Below are 20,776 nucleotides of genomic sequence, written 5' to 3'. Positions count from 1 at the left end.
GAAGTCTCCACTTTGTGAGAGTCCATGAGAGGTGTGGAGGATCTTGATAGTAAGTTAAAGCAGACAGATGCACTACCATAGCAAGAATAATGCAGTGAATTTGGTCCAAAAGGGGGAAGAGAACATTAAAAACAAACACATTTACACAACTCATGACTCCTTTATTATGAATCATCTAAATTAATGACTATTGTATCTGGAAACGGATGATTTATAATGCAATATCTACATAGGCGTACAGAGGCCCTTTATCAGCTACCATCACTCCTGTGTTCCAATAGCACGTTGTGTTAGCTAATCCAAGTTTATCATTTTAAAAGGCTAATTGATCATTAGAAAACCATTTTGCCATATTGTTAGCACAGCTGAAAACTATTGTGCTGATTAAAGAAGCTACAAAACTGGTCTTCTTTAGACTCGTTGAGTATCTGGAGCATCAGCATTTGTGGATTCAATTACAGACTCAAAGTGGCCAGAAACAAAGAACTTTCTTCTGAAACTCATCAGTCTATTCTTGTTCTGAGAAATGAATGCTATTCTATGCAAGAAATTGCCAAGAAACTGAAGATCTCATACAACGCTGTGTACTACTCCCTTCACAGAACAGGACAAACTGGCCCTAACCAGAATAGAAAGAGAAGTGGAATGCACCGGTGCACAACTGAGCAAGAGGACAAGTATATTAGAGTGTTTAGTTTGAAAACAGACACCTCACAAGTCCTCAACTGGCAGCTTCATTAAATAGTACCCGCAAAACACCAGTCTCAACATCAACACTAAAGAGGCGACTACAGGATGCTGGCCTTCTAGGCCGAGTTGCAAAGAAAAGCCATATCTCAGACTGGCCCAAAAAAATAAAAGATTAAGATGGGCAAAAGAACATAGACACTGGACAGAGGAAGAAAGGAAAAAAGTGTTATGGACAGACAATTCTAAGTTTGAGGTTTTCGGGTCACAAAGAAGAACATTCGTGAGACGCAGAAAAAATGCTGAAGGAGTGCTTGACGCCATCTGCCAAGTATGGTGGAGGCAATGTGATGTCTGGGGGTGCTTTGGTGGTGGAGAAGTGGGATATTTGTAAAGGTTGAAAGGTATTTTGAAGAAAGAAGGCTATCACTACATTTTGCAACGCCATGCCATACCACATGGAGGGTGCTTTATTGGAGACAATTTCCTCCTACAACAGGACAATGATCCAAAGCAAAACTTCAAACTACGGAAGAAGGAGTCAGCTGGTATTCTGTCTATAATGGAGTGGCCAGCACAGTCACTGGTTCTCAACCCTATTGAGATGTTGTGGGAACAGCTTGACCGTATGGTACATAAGAAGTGCCCATCAAGCCAATCCAATTTGTGGGAGATGCTTCAGGAGCATGGGGTGAAATCTCTTCAGATTACCTCAACAAATTGACAACTAGAATGCCAAAGGTCTGCAAGGCTATAATTTCTGCAAATGGAGGATTCTTTGACGAAAGCAAAGTTTGAAGGTCACAATTATTTTTTCAAATAAAAATCATTATTTATAACCTTTTGAACGGTAGTGTGTGTTTATATATGGAATAAAAGTGAAGACATTAAAACTATGAAATAACACCGTAAAAACGTCTTCACTTAAATTTTCAATTGTAGAAAATAGTAAAAATAAAGAAAAACCCTTGAATGAGTAGGTGTGTCCAAACTTTTCACTGGTACTGTGTATATACAGTATGTAAAAAAAACAAAAGGTATGAAGTTCAATACGGTTTTGTAAGCAGGAAAATTGAAGAGGAAAAACACTGAAAAGTTAAAATATTTATGCTGAAGGGCCTCAGCCCCTAATGAACACATTAATGTTAATGGCTTACAATCCATCATGACTACCTGTTATCCTCAGATTCCATATACAGAATGATTACATTAGCTCATGTCTTGATACCATTGTCAGATATTCTTGTAGGGCATGTCAAAATTGGCATTTTTATCAACAGCATTGTAGTATTCAGGCATCTCCACAGAGACCCCACTATCCACATGGTAAAGGTTGTCCTCTGGTATGTCAGTCAACACATTGTATGGATTTTCCTCACACAGAGCGCTGATCTGATCATACTTCTCTTGTAGAGGAGAGGTGATCTGCGAGGCCAGGTAAGGGTATTGATGAGAATCAATCAGGTGCTGTGGGGGAGAAGAACTGTCAGTCAATGAACCATCCAATGAATGGATGGATGAATAGATGGATGGATTGATTAATTAATTAATTGAACACAGACTCACACAGATGTGCACCAAGGGGTGCACACATGCACCCATGCATACACGCACGCATGTGCACACACACGTACGCATGCGCGCACACACACACACACTGTACCTGTTTCAAATGCTCAGGCAGCTCAACCTTGGGATGGAGAAACCTTTTCCCTTTGTAGATGATCCAGGGGACTAGGAGTAGTAGTGGAAAAGCCACAGCTACTGTCACCAAACTGACCACCAGGCCCTCAGACAACCTTCGCTCCCCATCTAAAGCACAGACACAGGTGGACACCAGTTAGAGCGACCCTCAGAAACTGAACTGATGGCACAGATTATGGAAATGTCTGTTTTGTTGAGGCAGTTTCCGTTCCATTTGCAACAATGAACACACATGCTATTTGGTATCATAAAATTATGAAGGATGGGAAAGAAAGTGGAAGAAAGGGGGAAGGGTGTGTGAGGGAGAAGGGAGAAGTGGTGGAGAAGGTGGGGAGCTCACCTGTGGTTGTGTTGTTTGCGGTGCTCATCACACACGCGGCCTTGCTGTACTGCCCCGTATTGTTTTGCGGCATCGGTATGTACACCTGAACCTGAACGCAGTATCTAGTGTTGGGCTCCAGGGCCTTCAGTTTAACACGTTGCTCAGTCACCATCTCTCTCTCAGACACCTGTGATAACACACGGAGTTAGTGTAAGACGTGAGTGAGTGAGTGAGTGAGTGAGTGAGTGAGTGAAGTGTGGTGGGTGGGTGGGTGAGAGAAATAGTGGGAGTATGTCTGTGTGTGTGTATATACATTAGGAACACCTGCTGTTTCCATGACATAGACTGACAAGTTGAATTTAGATTAAGGCTATTATCCCATTTCAATCAGTGTAGATGAAGGGGAGGATTTTAAAGAAGGATTTGTAAGCCTTGAGACAATTGAGGCATGGATTGCATACATTGAATTTGGAAAGCATTCAGACCACTTTTTCTAACTTTTGTTATGTTACAGCCTTATTCTAAAATGTATTAAATAAAACACACAGTTGAAGTCGGAAGTTTACATACACCTTAGCCAACTACATTTATACTCAGTTTTTCACAATTCCTGACATTTAATCCAAGTAAAAATCCCCTGTCTTAGGTCAGTTAGGATCACCACTTTATTTTAAGAATGTGAAATGTCAGAATAATAGTAGAGAGAATGATTTATTTCAGCTTTTTTTTCTTTCATCACATTCAGAGTGGGTCAGAGGTTTACATACACTCAATTAGTATTTGGTAGCATTGCCTTTAAATTGTTTAACTTGGCTCAAACGTTTGGGGTAGCCTTCCACAAGCTTCCCACAATAAATTAGGTGAATTTTGGCCCATTCCTCCTGACAGAGCTTTTAGTGAATTTTCCAAGCTGTTTAAAGGCATAGTAAACTTAGTGTATGTAAACTTCTGACCCACTGGAATTGTGATTCAGTGAATTATAAGTAAAATATTCTGTCTGTAAACAATTGTTGGAAAAATGACTTGTGTCATGCACAAAGTAGATGTCCTAACCGACTTGCCAAAACTATAGTTTGTTAACAAGAGATTTTTGTAGTGGTTGAAAAACAAGTTTTAATGACACCAACCTGAGTGTATGTAAACTTCCGACTTCAACTGTACATCCTCAATCTACACAAAATACCCCATAATGACAAAGCAAAAACACGTTTTTAGAAATGTTTGCAAATGTATATTTTTCTTTAACAGAAATAACTTATTTACTTAAGTATTCAGACCCTTTGCTATGTGCCTCGAAATTGAGCTCAGGTGCATCTTGTTTCCATTGATCATCCTTCAGATGTTTCTTCAAATTGATTGGAGTCTACCTGTTGCAAGTTCAGATGATTGGACATGATTTGGAAAGGCACACACCTGTCTATATAAGGTCCCACTGTTGACAGTGCATGTCAGAGCAAAAAGCAAGCCATGAGGTTGAAGGACCTGTCTGTAGAGCTCCGAGACAGGATTGTGTCAAGGCAAAGATCTGGGGAACATTACCAAAACATTTCTGCAGCATTGAAGGTCCCGAAGAACATAGTGGCCTCCATCATTCTTATATGGAAGAAGTTTGGAATCACCAAGACTCTTTCTAGAGCTGGCCACCCTGCCATAATGAGCAATTGGGGGAGAAGGGCCTTTGTCTGGGAGGTGACCAATAACCTGATTGTCACTCTGACAAAACTCCAGAGTTCCTCTGTGGAGATGGGAGAACCTTCCAGAAGGACAACCATCTTTTTCAGCACTCCACCAAACAGGTCTTTATGGCAGAGTGACCAGAATGTAGCCACTCCTCAGTAAAAGGCACATGAAGTCCCACTTGGAGTTTGCCAAAAGACACCTTATGGACTCTCAGACCATGAGAAACAAGATTCTCTGGTCTGGTGAAACCAAGATTAAACTCTTTGGCCTGAACGCCAAATCTGGAAGAAACCTGGCACCATCCCTACAGTGAAGCATGGTGGTGGCAGCATCATGCTTTGGGGATGTTTTTCAGTGGCAGGGACTGGGAGACTAGTCAGGATCGAGGGAAAGATGAATGAAGCATAGTACAGAGAGATCCTTGATGAAAACCTGCTCGAGAGCTACTTGGAACTCAGACTGAGGCAAAGGTTCACCTTCCAATAGGACAATGACACTAAGCACACAGCCAAAACAACACAGGAGGGGCTTTGGGACAAGTCTCTGAATGTCTTTGAGGGGCCCAGCCAGAGCCTGGACTTGAACCCGATCGAACATCTCTGGAGAAACTTGAAAATAGCTGCGCGGCGACGCTCCCCATCCAACCTGACAGGGCTTGAGTTGATCTGCACAGAAGAATGGGAGAAACTCCCAAACTACAAGTGTGCCAAGCTTGTAGTGTTACACCCCTGAAAAAGGGTAGAAAGAATCACGAGAGCGTGATACGGAATGTTTACTCATGGAACGTTTAGTGCAATCATTTTACAAAAGTAACACATTTTACAGAATAACAGATCTACAGGAAATAGAGTTTTGTAGGGTACAAGGCTTATTCAAATCATAACAGTATACACTGTACATCACTGAAACAAATACTATTTTCAATATAACTGTCAAGCAAAGCTTTAACTCAGTAAACCAAAACACAATTTATCAACAGGCAATAAAGTGTTTGAAAAACCATTACACAAATATCACCGCAAAATATCTTATTAACAATGCACAGGTTCATTCACAATCGACATAAAATGGCAGCTACGTAGCAGTACCTAGCAGTGCGTAGCTAGCTGCAACCGAGCACGGCTCATATTACTCTGCAAACTTAACTAACTTCCTCAATATGTTACTAAAACAAACCTTAAACACTCTTGACATGTTAGCAAGTTATTACATTTAAATTACTCTTTTTAATCATCAATAACGTACCTGAAAAAGGGTAGAAAGAATCACGAGAGCGTGATACGGAATGTTTACTCATGGAACGTTTAGTGCAATGAGAAAAAAGACCGCGAATTCTCCGTGAACTTGAGTGGAGACCAGAGCAATCGATCTCAGGCTCATAGATTAAGAGCATTTAGTAGATCACAGATTAACACTTTTATCCACGACAACATAAAGTAATCAACATAACGTTTACACATTCCTCTCACAATTCGTACCCTTTGTATGCTTGACGGATTTTAACAGAATTATATAAATGTTATCAATCTATCAACTAATACTGAATGCATGATCTTCTTAACCTTAGATGTTTTAAGATCCTCACATACTATGAATTTACTAATACTTTTTAATGTATAACAGGCTATTAGTATTTCCTTTAACCTGTCACACTCTCCCCGACAAAATAAATGTTGTCCCAACATTACCAACATTGTCTTCTTCAACAGTCTGTATGCACTGGACCTAGAAAATCCTCTTCTGTAAGGTAGTACTTGAGCAGAGGTCAAGGGTCACAGTTCAAATATAAGTAACAAGTTATTCACAGTCCATATCTGTTGACCAAGCTGTATAACATAAACAGTCCTTTCTCATACTATTGATCAACAGTCCATCAATTTTAATGATCTAAATGCATAGTGTGCAAATTGTCTCGTGACAGTCTGTGAAATCAGTCAGTAGTCCATGGTCAAACATGTCAACTCTGTAGCCTCATGTTTGCTGAAGCCCATACATATAAGGTGGCTGAAAGTAACATTGCTGTAGTGATGGCAGCCATGGAACCAGTCCTGGTGCAGAGTAGACAGGGAACAACTGTGGCTGGATACTGTAGCAGGAAGGGATACCAAGCTGATCATAGGTGATACGTCATGGAGGCTGTCTCTCTCTTTGTGGCAGCTGGTAGGCTGGTTCCTCAGGTTCAGCAGCATCAGTTAAGGAAGGAAAGGCACTTGGTGGACGATCATCAGGCAAATTTTCAGCAGGCAAGTTCATCTCCTCAGCAGGCAGGTCTTGAACTGTTGTTGTCTCCTCCAGCCGCTTTTCAACAAGAGGCTGTGCTGGTAGCGTATCAGGGACTGGCACCGCAACTGTCTGTTTCACTGGTGGGGGCCTGTGTTCCCACTCTCTCGCTGGTTCAGCATTCCTCTCCTCAGGTACTGTAGGAGATGTGGGAACCTGTAGCGGCTCATGATGAAGGTCATATTCATCCCCGCTGTCATCAGAATCTAGAGGATGTGATGCAGGCTGATGTCTCCTTTTTTTCAGACTTTTGTCATCTTTGGTCATTTCTGGTTGTGTCTCAAAAGGTAAGTGGTCACAGGACATGAGCAGGTTTCTGTGCAGGACCCTGGAGCGTCCCCTACCCTTTTCTGGTCTCAATTCATAAATCGGCAGGTCTGAACCCATTTGTCTCACTACTGTGTGAATTGTATCTTCCCAATAGTTACGGAGTTTGCCTGGTCCTCCTCTTGGTGTCAGGTTTTTAATCAGAACTCGCTCGCCAGGCTGTAGCACTGAACTCCTAACTTTAGTGTCATAGTACTTCTTACTTCTTTCAGCAGCTTTCTGAGCATTTTCATTTGCAATTGCGTATGCTTCTTCCATCCCTCGTTTCCAGTTCTCCACGTAGTCTCGATGGTTACTGGAACCTGCCTCTGTGCACAATCCAAAGAGCATATCAACTGGAAGCCTGGGTGATCTCCCAAACAGAAGATAAAATGGTGAATAGCCAGTCACTTCGCAACGGGTGCAGTTATAGGCATAAACCAGTTTGTTCAGAGACTCCTTCCAATTTGACTTTTGTGTCTCAGTTAGTGTCTTTAACATTTGCAACAATGTTCTGTTCATGCGTTCCACTTGACCATTCCCCATCGGGTGGTAGGGTGTTGTTCTGGACCCCGCCATGCCACTGAGTTTCTTTAACTGATGGAACAACTGATTTTCAAATTCTCCCCCTTGGTCATGGTGGATGCGGGACGGGAACCCAAATTTCAGGGCAAAGTCATTGAAGATGAGATTTGCAGCAGTTTTACCTGACTTTGATGTGGTGGCGTAGGCTTGAGTGGAACGTGTAAAATGATCAACAATCACGAGGATGTACTCATATCCCCCTTTGCATCTGTCGAGATGAAGGAAGTCTATACATACCAGTTCAAATGGCTGTGTTGTCACAATGTTTGTCAGAGGAGCTCTTGCTTCATGGGCTGGCTTTTTCTGCTTGACACAGCTACAAGTTTTAGTCACATAGTGCTCGATGTCAGATTGCATATATGGCCAGAAGAAGCGGTCACGTACTAGTGATACAGTGCGGTCAGTACCTTGGTGTCCCATGTTATTGTGCAACTCTTCCATCACTTTACCTTTGTACTGCTCTGGTAGAACTAACTGCTTGCGGGCTGTAGTGATTCTGTACAGAATGCCATCACTGTCTATTGTCAATTTGTCCCATTCTCTGAATAGGCATTTTGTCTTTGGACTGAATTCCTTTTGCTCTTTAACTGGCGGTTTGAAACCCGACAGTTTGAAATTGAGCACAGGACGGATGACCGGATCAGATTCTTGTGCTTCTCTTATCCTATCTTTTGGGATCGAGCTGGTTGTTGCAGTGGTTGTCTCACCTTCAGCTGACACTGACATAGCTGCAGCTGAAAGTGACCAAGGTACAACAGCCTCTTTCTGAACCTCGACTGCTTGTATCGTGGCGGCAATGGTGTCTGGTGGAAGCTCCTCAGAACATTCTCTCATCAGTGACTCTACATCCAGTGGCATCCTTGACAACGCATCTGCATCGCCGTTCTCTCTGCCTGGCCTGTACTTTATTGTGAAGTGGAAATCAGCCAATTCTGAAACCCACCTGGAAGTGGTTGCGTTCAGTTTCGCAGTAGACAGAATGTAGCTGAGCGGGTTGTTATCGCTGTATACAGTGAAGGACGGAGCATAGTACAAATAATCATGGAACTTATCAGTGATTGCCCATTTTAGAGCTAGAAATTCTAGCTTGCCTGAGTGATAGTGATAGTTCTTCTCAGCTGTTGTTAAGGTTCGAGAGCCATAAGCAATGACCCTAAGCTTCCCATCTTGCTTTTGATAGAGAACTGCTCCCAAGCCTTGGTGTGACGCATCAGTGTGTACAACAAATGGCTGAGTGAAATCAGGGAAACCTAAGACTGGTGGGTGAAGCAAACACTCAATCAGCTGTTCAAGTGCCTGTTGATGCTGGTCAGTCCACAGGATTGGCTTGTTTGAGGGCACCACATGACTTAGTTTCTTTGTTTTTGTTTTCCGTGGGTGGTCAGGTAATTTCTCTGAGTCTGCTTTCAGGAGGTCATACAGGCAGCTGGCCCTCCTAGAAAAGTCTTTGATGTACTGTCTGTAGTAAGTGAGTAAACCAAGCATTTGTCTGAGCTGGCCCACAGTCCCTGGTCTGATTTCTTTCAATGCTCTTACTGCTTCAAAATCGGCTGGGTCAACTCGGCTGCCCTCTGCAGACACTACTCTGCCCAAATAACGGACCTGAGGTTTAAAGAGATCACACTTACTTGGTTTGAGTTTAATGCCATACTCTCTGAGGCGCCTCAAAACTTTTCGCACATCATTCACATGGCTGTCGAAAGTTTACTGAAAACAAGCGTGTCGTCCAGATAAGGAATGCAGATGTCATCCCGGAGCCCTTCCAAACACTCCTCCATACACCGCTGAAAAGCTGCAGGAGCGTTCATGAGGCCGAATGGCATCCGTATCCACTCATAGAGTCCCCACGGAGTCACAAATGCTGTCAGTGGTCTGCTTTCTTCAGAGATGAACCCCTGGTGATAAGCTTTTCCCTGATCTAAGAGGGAGAACCAGGAATTACCACCTAAACTGTCCATGATGTCTTGGACCCGAGGGATGGGCTGGCGGTCGGGATGTGTCTTTCTGTTCAGGTCTCTGTAATCTATACACAACCGGAGGGTCCCATCCTTCTTACGAACGCACACGACAGGTGAAGAATATGAAGAGTTTGACTTCCTAACCCAGCCCTGGGCTATGAGGTCATAAAGGTAACCCTTCATCTCCTGATACAGTGGCCTGGGCACTGACATGTATGTGCGCTTGACTGGTTCAGAGTCCTTTAGAGAAATAGTCATTTTCAATCGTTCAATGCAGCCAATGTCATTGTCTGACCTGGAGAAGGAGTGACACTCTTCTCTAAGCATTTGCCTAACAACCTCTCTCTGCTCTTCAGTTAGGTGAGTTAAACCTACTGGTGGATCCCACTGTTCAGTAGCAGTACATGGGGTTCGAACGCTGGTGTGATTCACTGTGGCTGGGGTAACAGTTTTTTCAAAGACTTGGGCAGGTAACACAGTCATAATGGTTTGTACTGTACCGATTATTGTGCGTCCTAGCAGGGCAATGTCGTGGTCAGTAGGGTTAGAGACATCAAGCCTGATAACTGGAAAAACACCTTTCCTGACTCTGACTAGTGTGTCAAAGAACTCAAGGTCGTCTGGCCACTGCGGGTTCAGGTCTGGCTGGAAAAGCATTGTCATGTCCTCTTTGAAAGGCTGGGAAGCTACGCGGCACTCAATCTGAATGCTACTGTGTTTTGGGATAGCAACCTTCTCTTTCTTGGTTTTCACTGCATATTCATCTGTCTGTTCTGCGCTAACAGCCTGTATAAAAGCACTCACCTTGTTTCTTTTGAGGCTTGGGAAAGCTGTTCTTATTGTACTGTATCGTTTAGTCTTTTCGGTCATTGTCAGGATGTGCTCGATAACATTGAAACCTATAATGGGATGAGATAGGTGACAGCCTTTCATTACCAGCACTGGGATGATCAGTTCCTTTGTTTCGTCAGTTTCAGAGGCTAGCCGAAAAGTTGTTTCAATCCATCCCAGGTACGGCATTTCAGTCCCATTTGCTGCAGTCAACCTGAGATCAGCAGGTGAGTCCAGGATTTCTGAAACATCCCTAAGCCTTGCGTTTGGGAGAGATTCCTCTTTCCATCGTTCATCAATGACCGATACCTGAGAGCCTGTGTCCCATAGAGCTTGGAGGTGGTGGCGATTCAGGTGACACTCAATAAGGCACTGTCTGCCGACTAGCGAGGTGACCTTACGGGGGTGGCAACCTTGAGCTAGGGATGGTAAGGAGTGGGCATTTTCCTCTGTGCAGGAAAACCTTCCACTGGTAGAGTTACTTTTCAGGTGAGTGCATTTTTCCTTATGTTTAATCCAATGTTGATTTTGACATACTTTGGAACAGTACAGTGTCTCTTTACATGATGAACATTGTTTCAGGTTCTCAAATGAATCTTCTCTGGCACAATTTGCACATTTCTGGAACTTTTTGGTAGCTATGGTTAACACTCGTCCCTCAGCGGTAACCTTTCCCCGTTTAAATGGCCCTCCCTTGATGGTCTGACTCCCCGGATTTTACATCCAGCTTGAAAATGTTCTCCACTCCCACATCGGAAGCAGTGTGTGCAGCGTGCATCTGTTCTGGCCTGCTGGCAGACAAAACACCTCCTTGGAGCTTGAGCAGAGCGGTTGGCATACCGGTTAGGTGCATATTGATGCTGCGCAGGGTCAGGTGCTTGGGACTGACTGTAGTTGCTGTAATACTGCTGCTGGGAAACAGGTGGCTGGGGGCCCCAATCTGGCCTCCTAACTGGAGGTGGGGCATAGGCACAAGGCGGTGACTGAAACATAGGCTGCTGTAATGTCTCCTTAATCTGAGCAATCTCTGCACTGAGACCTTTTAGAGAAGCTACACCTGTCTTAAGTTCAGCTAACTCTGTTAACAGTTCTACTGGTATCTTGACTTTGGCTTCCTTCACAGGACACTTTGTGGATGGCGTATCATCTAACTGGACTACACTTACAGTTGTAGCAGGCTGTGGGGCATGACACCGCTTTTTGTTTCGTCTTTCTATCTCATTAGCACAAGCAATGTTAAGCTTCTCTAGCAAAACCTCATCTGATGTTTCGCTATCTAGCAGGAGAGGCTGCATGTCTATCCTGATACTGTCACTCTGGAGACCTGTAAGGACTGTGTGTAAACACATGCGCTGGACTAGAGCAGGGTCATACTTAAGCCCTGATTCTGACTCCTGGGATGCAAACAGTACTTTTTGCCTCAAATCTAAAACACGCATCAGGAAGCTTTGAGGGGTCTCCTTGCTATGCTGTGCTTCTGAAGCTAGCTGTTTGTAAAGCTCTGTAGCACTCTTCTCTTGGAAGTGGGAACGCAGGATACATCTAAGTGTGGGAAGAGTTAGCTGGGGTTTACCTTCCAAGTAACTGCGTAGCTGTGAGCCTGGAGAAATAGCCCTGACTACTGCGTCTACTATTTCTACCCCAGGATAGCCTCTGTTAAGTCCACTCTCGATCTGATGGGCAAGGCTGGAAAAAATCAGTTTATCTTTCTGGCCCGGTTCACCTATCTGACCAGATATTTTAAACTCTTTGCGCCAGTATGAGCTGGGCTGTGCATTGGGTGAGAGCGGCACGCTCCCCTGAAGATTGGCATGGGGTTGGGGCTGACGCAGAGAATCACTGGCTTTGGCTGCAGTAATCTGCTCAGTTCCCACCCTTTGTTGTGGGGTTACAGTTCTCAGTTCCTCTATTCTGTGATGTGTTCCGGCAGTTTCAATATCATGGTCAGTTTGCCATGTTTTGTTATCTATGCCACTTATCATCTCTGTCATTGTCTCTTTAAGTAGCAACAATTCCGACATGCCGCCATCTTCTAACTCTGCAACTTCCTCTCTTTCAAGGAACCTCATAATGTGAGTCATCAATGATATGCGGGATTTGTCTTGAACATCTCTTCTCTGTTCGCCTGATATGTCAAGGAAATCACATATCTCTAGTAACTTGTCTTTAGTCAGGGTGTGCAATTCTCCTACTACCTCTTCCTGTAGTTCTTCCAAGGCGGTTGTCATGTTGACAGAACAGGAGGAACTTTTACTGTGCAGGAGTTGACTCTGAATTAGATGGTCCTTACTGTCTCTGATGGTCGATCAATGGCCTCAGTTGACACGTACTTAACCACCAACTTCCAGCTCTCCTCGAACAGCAACACTTTCCTCACTGCAGCCTGCCTGAGTTATTATGTGGGGATTTAGCTGGCTCGGAATTCAGCGACCAGGATGTGGAAACTGGACATCTGAGCAGCTATCTCAGCGGAGCCTCCAAAAATGTTACACCCCTGAAAAAGGGTAGAAAGAATCACGAGAGCGTGATACGGAATGTTTACTCATGGAACGTTTAGTGCAATCATTTTACAAAAGTAACATTTTACAGAATAACAGATCTACAGGAAATAGAGTTTTGTAGGGTACAAGGCTTATTCAAATCATAACAGTATACACTGTACATCACTGAAACAAATACTATTTTCAATATAACTGTCAAGCAAAGCATTAACTCAGTAAACCAAAACACAATTTATCAACAGGCAATAAAGTGTTTGAAAAACCATTACACAAATATCACCGCAAAATATCTTATTAACAATGCACAGGTTCATTCACAATCGACATAAAATGGCAGCTACGTAGCAGTACCTAGCAGTGCGTAGCTAGCTGCAACCGAGCACGGCTCATATTACTCTGCAAACTTAACTAACTTCCTCAATATGTTACTAAAACAAACCTTAAACACTCTTGACATGTTAGCAAGTTATTACATTTAAATTACTCTTTTTAATCATCAATAACGTACCTGAAAAAGGGTAGAAAGAATCACGAGAGCGTGATACGGAATGTTTACTCATGGAACGTTTAGTGCAATGAGAAAAAAGACCGCGAATTCTCCGTGAACTTGAGTGGAGACCAGAGCAATCGATCTCAGGCTCATAGATTAAGAGCATTTAGTAGATCACAGATTAACACTTTTATCCACGACAACATAAAGTAATCAACATAACGTTTACACATTCCTCTCACAATTCGTACCCTTTGTATGCTTGACGGATTTTAACAGAATTATATAAATGTTATCAATCTATCAACTAATACTGAATGCATGATCTTCTTAACCTTAGATGTTTTAAGATCCTCACATACTATGAATTTACTAATACTTTTTAATGTATAACAGGCTATTAGTATTTCCTTTAACCTGTCACAGTAGCGTCATACCCAAGAAGACTCGAGGCAGTAATTTCTGCCAAAGGTGCTTCAACAAAGTACTGAGAAAAGGGTCAAAATACTTATGTAAATGTGATATTTGCTTTTTTCATTCCTAAAAACCTGTTTTTGCTTTGTCATTATGGGGTAGTGTGTGTAGATTGACTATAAACTATTAATCCATTTTAGAATAAGTCTGTAACGGAACAAAATGTGGAAAAAGTCAAGGTGTCTGAATACTTTCCAAATGTACTGTAGGTGCAGAGGTGAAGATGTATTTTTAAACCTTGAGACAATTAAGACATGGACTGTGTAAATGTGTGCGTTATGTGCAAGACATCAGATTTAAGTGCCGTTAAACGGGGTATGGTACTAGGTGCCGGGCACACCGGTTTGAGTGTCAAGAACTGCAACGCTGCTGGGTTTTTCATGCTCAGCAGTTTCCTGTGTGTATCAAGAATGTTCCACCGCCCAAAGGACATCCAACCAACCCGACACAACTGTGGGAAGCATTGGAGTCAACATGGGCCAGCATCCCTGTGGAACACTTGACACCTTGTAGAGTCCATGTCCCAACGAATGCAGGCTGTTCTGAGGGCAAAAGGGAGTGTGATAGTAGGAAGGTGTTCCTAATGTTTTGTACACTCAATGTACACTGTATGTGTGTGTGTGTATGTGTGTTTGACTATCATATGTTTCTCTTACATCGTTCTTGTCACTCTTCTTCCAGTATCTGATATTGTATTGCACTTTGCTGTAGGCTTCTTTCAGCGATGAGATCTTTAGCACCGGATTCTGAATGTTCACCTCCACAGCTCCAAAAGCTCCTCCCTTGGTGACCAAGGTTACGTTTGGAGGACCAATTACGGCTGAGGAGACACAATACAGGAAGTCAAAGATAGGATGTCAAGAATGAGAGAGCAACAATGAACAATATCACCGAAGTGCATATTGGTACTCACTTCCTTTCTTAAGAGAGAAGTTTGGGGTTTCCGCCCAACTGGAGTTATTTCCCTCTAACTCCATCCTCACTCTGAATTGATAATTTCCATGGCAACTGGGAAGTTCGCCGAAGTCACAACTGTGCTCTTTGGTGGCTTTACATACGGTGTGGAAGAAGGCAGTTGAAGGCATTCTGAGTATTAGACAATAAAAAGAGGTTAACATTTTAATTGCATTTTTTGTGGCATCGATTTGTAATAACAGTGCCTTTATGTTGCGTACTATTAAGTAGAGAGGAGAAAACACACAGCTGATTTGGCAAGGTATTCCAAAATAACATAACACTTATTAATGAATGTCAAATAATGTAGCTACAAACTCAATAGCTCTGATGCAATTTATTCATTAGACAGGAAAACACTTTCATTCTCTTAATTTCTCTTAGTGTTATGTTACTACCTGTTTTATAAAAATCAAACAGGTTTTGTTTAGTTTTTTTGCAAGTGTGTGCGTCTTGTTCTCTTCCAGAAAAGGTGGGACTTTTTTAGTTCCTATACGGTATGTTTGGTCATATCAATGCCCTATCATTGTTCACAACTTCCCCTCTCAGTGAAGTTCCTCATGCAGATTTAGGATCTTCATTTGAGCCAGTTTGCTAAAGCAGGAAAATAATCCTGCATCAACAGGACATTTTAGTTATTAAGTGGATGTATAATTATTATTTTCTTGTAGGGGTTGACACATTTTTCGTTAGGGCAAATCAAGTCTGACATTTTAAACCTTGACTACACTGAGAAAATTCTCAGGCACAAAAGAGTGATCAAATTAAGATCCTACATCTGTATAACCACAGACATAATGGTACTGATACACTCACACTATGGCAAAATGTCAACATGTCACTGAAGTGCATGACCCTATTTCCTGTACGATAGATATGGCGAAAGAGATTTCTACTCATCGATTCTTGGTCCACAGCTCAAATTGAAGATACATATCACAGTAGCCACTAGCCAGTGAGCACAAACTATCTAACAATATTGAGTAATGCAACCAAGCCATATTACACTCTTAAATAATGCAACAATCCACAAGCAGCTTACTCCTGCTAACTAACAACATGATTCAAGATCAAGTAACATTACCGTATTGTTAATAAACATATTAATATACATTTACAGCAAAGTATTATACCTTTTATTCACACAGTTGAATTCGGAAGTTTACATACATTTAGGTTGGAGTCATTAAAACTCGTTTTTCAACCACTCCACAAATTTCCTGTTAACAAACTATTGTGTTGTCAAGTCGGATAGGATATCTACTTGATGCATGACAAGTTATTTTTCCAACAATTGTTTACAGACAGATTATTTCACTTATCATTCATCGTATCACAATTCCAGTGGTTCAGAAGTTTACATACACTAAGTTGTCTGTGCCTTTAAACAGCTTGGAATGTTTCATAAAATTATGTAATGGCTTTAGAAGCTTCTGATAGGCTAAGTGACATCATTTGAGTCAATTGGATGTGTACCTGTGGATGTATTTCAAGGCCTACCTTCAAACTCAGTGCCTCTTTGCTTGACATCATGGGGATATCAAAAGAAATCAGCCAAGACTTCAGAAAAAAATTATAGACCTCCACAAGTCTGGTTTATCCTTGGGAGCAATTTCAAAATGGCTGAAGGTACCACGTTCATCTGTACAAACAATAGTACGCAAGTATAAACACCATGGGACCACGCAGCCGTCATACCGCTCAGGAACGAGACAAGTTCTGTCTCCTAGAGATGAACGTAATTTTGTGCAAAAAGTGCAAATCAATCCCAGAACAACAGCAAAGGACCTTGTGAAGATGCTGGAGGAAACAGGTACAAAAGTATCTATATCCACAGTAAAACAGTCCGTTATCGACATAACCTGAAAGGACGCTCAGCAACGAAGAAGCCACTGCTTCAAAACCAGCATAAAAAAAAAAGCCAGACTACGGTTTGCAACTGCACATGGGGACAAAGATCGTACTTTTTGGAGAAATGTCCTCTGGTCAGATAAAACAAAAATAGAACTGTTTGGCCATAAAATTCCTCTCACAATTATCCATACTGGAGCCATCTCCACCCTGGTACCTAAGTACAGAAACACCAACTCATGCTATGGAATGCGGTCTTGTTAGGTTTATCACGCAAGGCATCGTAAATCTTCTGTCAGCATTAAGCCCCCAGAGGTCCCTTCTCAGTAGAACACACACCGTTGAGAGTGTTCTAAGAACCCCCTATTCCAGCCTTTCTTAAAGTATGGGTCGCGAGCCAAAGTGGGTCGCCGACCTGTTAATGGTGGGTCGCAATGTGTCAGAGTAAATTTCTAATTATTTCAAAGTAAATGTATACTTATTTCATGAATTACTGGAATTGATTTGGCAACGTGCATCTGTGCAATTTTGTTTGCGTTTCACCGGATCTTTTTTCTGCATTTTTATTGAACATCACTCCATGACACACGATGCAGCGCTGTCATTCAGCAGCAGGTGATGCCCTGTCAGCCACTGACTTGTCATTCCCACTCGCCATCACTCACCGCTTTCATCAAATGGACTCATGCTAGCTACAAGTTCTGGCTGAGCTCAATTGTCTTGAAATACAAATACAGGGATGAGTTTCTCTCTCTTTCATACAAACTTTGAGAAATAACGAGGAGCGCCCACAATGTGTTTTGTGCGGGGAAGTGCTTAATGTTAGTATTGAGTCTCTCAAAACAAACAAATTTATAAAATGACACGTCCTGACCAAACATACAGCATGATGATAAACCCAGGGAGTTCATTCAGAACAGGGCATCATGCTTCAGGAAGCAGTGCTTTGACAGTGGAAAAATAAGTCAGCTAGCAAGGCATTGTTGTAATTCTATAACAGGCAATGATAAGTAGAAACAACGGAGTACTAACTCTCATAGTAGTAGATGTGAGTTTCTCTTTTCAAACAATCCCGTGGCCTTGTAAGTTACACAACTAAAAGCTAACATTGGCCAAAGGAAAGCAAGCTATCTAGTTACTGATGGTGCAACCCTTAGTAACAGTACAGATGAAGATGAAAAATGAGGCCTACTGTACATCTTACTGTAGTAATAATAGTATAATAATAATAATAATAATAATAATAATAATAATAATAATAATAATAATAATAATAATAATAATAATAATGTAGTAATAATAGTTGAAAACGAGTCTAGGTTGGAACTGTTGCTGTTAAAATACAAGTAATAATTCGTATTCTGAACTGGAATAAACTGATTGAAGCAAGATGCTTTTTGAGGCAAACATTCACACAGTTCTGGGTTGCTCATCTACAGCAGGAAGCGGCCTCCTGCCTGACTGAGAAAGCAGTAGAAGTTCTGATCCAGTTTGGCTCCACATACCTATGTGAGTCAGGGTTCTCAACTCTGACATACTTAATTAAAAAACAGATACAGAAATGGTCTCATTGCTGAGTATGACCTCAGTGTTGCACTGTAAAAAACTGAGCCCAGAATAGTCATGCTTTTTGAAAACTTCAACCAGCCACGCACCTCTCATTAGGACTGTGCGTGTATGAGTTTTCGGATCTACATCTGTGTGATGTGATCAATCAGTTTCTTCTAGTTCAGAATAAAATGATGTACTGTATTTTAAACAGCAACCGTTCCAACCTTGATTTTCTTTCAACAATCATTTCTACAGTAAGATGTACAGTAGGCTTGATCATTTTTCATCTGTACTGTTTCTTAGGGTTGCCCTATCAAAAAGCCTGTGTGTGCTTTCTGTTATGCATCTGTGTGATGTGATCAATCAATTTGTTCCAGTTCAGAATGAAAATTATTTCTTGAATTTTAACAGCAACAGTTCCAACCTAGACAGATATGTAAGAGTTTTTAATGGGGGAAAATAAACATTAATATAAATTTACATGAAAATGTAATTTAATTGTTATTTGTTTTTGTCTATATTGCATTTGTTTTCGGCATAAGGGCAATTTAATGTACCGATATTTACATATAGTTGCATATATTCCTAAGCTTGTCCCAGGAAAACACAACATTTCTAATTGGGGTCCCAGGCTGAACAAGTTTAAGAACCCCTGCACTATTCTGTTGCATAAAACAACCATTTGATGCAATGACAGTAGTATAACATAACCTTGCTATTTTGCTCTCACAGTATGTGTAGCTGAGGATACTTTTGCTAAAATGCTAGTAAGTGTGAACAACCTCTAAGTATAATGTCAAAGACAAAACACTTACACCAGAAATATTTGTGTGTATTTGTTTGTCACAAAAATGTATTTGTAATTGGAGCCAGTCTCCTACAGCAGGAAAATAATCCTGCAGCAAAATAAAACGTGAATTATTATGTCCATTAAAATTAATGGAATTTTTGAGCAGTTGATCATTTTTTTTGTCAGGGAAAATCAAATTAAGATCCTACATCTGTATGTGTGTTTTTGTTTTTCTGTTTGCTCTTGTAAAAAGTCAGTCTCCCGTCCAGTGTAGTCCAGGAATGGACGTACCAGTCGAAATGCCTCTGAGACACTGCGGGAGGAAAACTGCATCCAGAATGAGCAACACCCTCTTCATCTGTATTTTTATCCTCTGTCTGTCTGTGTGTGTGTGTGTGTGCATGTGCGTGTGCGTGTGCACGTGCGTCTCACCTGTATTCAGCTGTGTAGGTAAGGTTTTTCAGTGAAGTAAGGGGAGCGTCCCACTTAACTATGGCATCCATGTTGTAAGAGACCACCTCAACGTTTTGTGGTGGAGGCAGAAGTGACTCCGCTATAGAATGAAAGAAACAAACACTCAGTTGATTACCAGAATTAGACTGAGACAGAAAGACGCTCTTCAGATACAAGAGTCGAGTGAGACGAAATAACACTCAAATACTAGAATCAGTGAGACGAAATAACACTGAAATACTAGAGTCAGACCTGGGTCAAATACTGTCAAATACGTTTTCTGATTGATTTAGCTTGCCCGGTACAAAGGAATCAAAAGTTAAACAGTGACACTGCCACAATGAGGTTACTTTATCTAGGCTACAGTAAGTTAAGGCCTGAAAACACAAACCTGAAATGAATGGAAATCCCAGAGTGATAAGAAGATAAAATGCCATCACAATGTTCTGTGGTGTGTTCCAATTGTAACAACAGCTGTAAGTCACACTGGATAAGAGTGCCGGCCAAATGTGCAAAATGTGAAAATGAAAATGAAAATGAAAAGGGAAGAAACTGATAACTGCTCTTTTTAAGGGCGGGCATAGCGAAGAAAGGAGAACACTCTTATTTCCTCATTGGCACTGAGACAGTTGCCCTAGCCCAAATGATGTATTATCATTGTAGAGGCCACTGATGTTGACATATCATTATTGTATCAGGTATGAGTGGGCTGCCAAACAATTCATTATCATCTGAAAGTACATACCATTTTCACATGCTCCACCGCAAACTGTCATAAACAAATCTCACGAAAAATCAGACACGGCAAAATCCTGGTTAATATCCACTCAAAGCCACGGTGACACTACTACCGACGGTTAGCCACATTTGGCTTAAAAAGCCAAACGCAACATAATATCTACCAATTCATTTCCAGCAGTATTGCCCCTGCCTGCGTGAAGCGCACGTCTGTCTAGTGGGTAGACAGAAAGGTTTTCCTCAAAACCTTCTCAAATAAATGTTTACTTCAAAGTAGGCCTACCTGACAGAATTATATAATTATTATTTGTATCAATTTGTTGCCGCCACATGTGCAGTTGCAGTAGCAGCACAGAAACATTGCTAGTCAAACACATTCCTCTCTCGCTAGGTGTGCACTTGAAATATTTGTATTTATTTTTTATTCTCGCTTTTTCCAGTCTTCGGAGTTATTATTCACCCTTATTTGACCAGGTATATTGACAGAAAACACATCTCTTGTACAGTAAGGACCCGGGGAAGAAATACAGGGGAAAGGAGAAGAGAAGAATATGCCTATTTGAAAGCTAGATTAAACAAATTGTTAGAAAAGGTTGGAGACCCCTGTTCTAGTTGGTCTAG

The 20,776-nt window shown here is 41.6% G+C and overlaps 1 protein-coding gene across 1 annotated transcript; it reads right to left on the bottom strand.

Annotated features, from left to right (window-relative positions):
• Positions 1–200: 200 nt before the first annotated feature.
• Positions 201–19,920, bottom strand: LOC129840481 (interleukin-10 receptor subunit beta-like). The gene is made up of 7 exons (XM_055908397.1): positions 19,809–19,920; positions 19,397–19,517; positions 14,732–14,904; positions 14,475–14,638; positions 2,732–2,900; positions 2,351–2,499; positions 201–2,154 (listed from the first exon to the last, which is right to left on the bottom strand). Exons 1-7 carry the CDS (start codon positions 19,852–19,854, stop codon positions 1,921–1,923), a joined length of 1,056 nt encoding a protein of 351 aa, XP_055764372.1. The 5' UTR covers positions 19,855–19,920; the 3' UTR covers positions 201–1,920.
• Between the last annotated feature and the right edge of the window lie 856 nt (positions 19,921–20,776).

This window comes from Salvelinus fontinalis, chromosome 41 (assembly GCF_029448725.1).
Source record: "Salvelinus fontinalis isolate EN_2023a chromosome 41, ASM2944872v1, whole genome shotgun sequence".
Classification (NCBI taxonomy): Eukaryota; Metazoa; Chordata; class Actinopteri; order Salmoniformes; family Salmonidae; genus Salvelinus; species Salvelinus fontinalis.
The sequence above is the reverse complement of the archived record's forward strand: the minus strand, read 5'-3'. Positions and strand labels throughout refer to the sequence as shown.

What these genes read in the sequence shown, in the direction of transcription:
- LOC129840481 (XM_055908397.1), bottom strand. Translation starts at nt 19,854, where the DNA reads ATGGCATTTTATCTTCTTATCACTCTGGGATTTCCATTCATTTCAG. An exon ending in GGGATTTCCATTCATTTCAG is followed by an intron (nt 19,518 to 19,808) that starts GTTTGTGTTTTC and finishes TTCATTCTATAG; the next exon opens with CGGAGTCACTTCTGCCTCCA. An exon ending in CGCAAACAACACAACCACAG is followed by an intron (nt 2,500 to 2,731) that starts GTGAGCTCCCCA and finishes TCTGTGCTTTAG; the next exon opens with ATGGGGAGCGAAGGTTGTCT.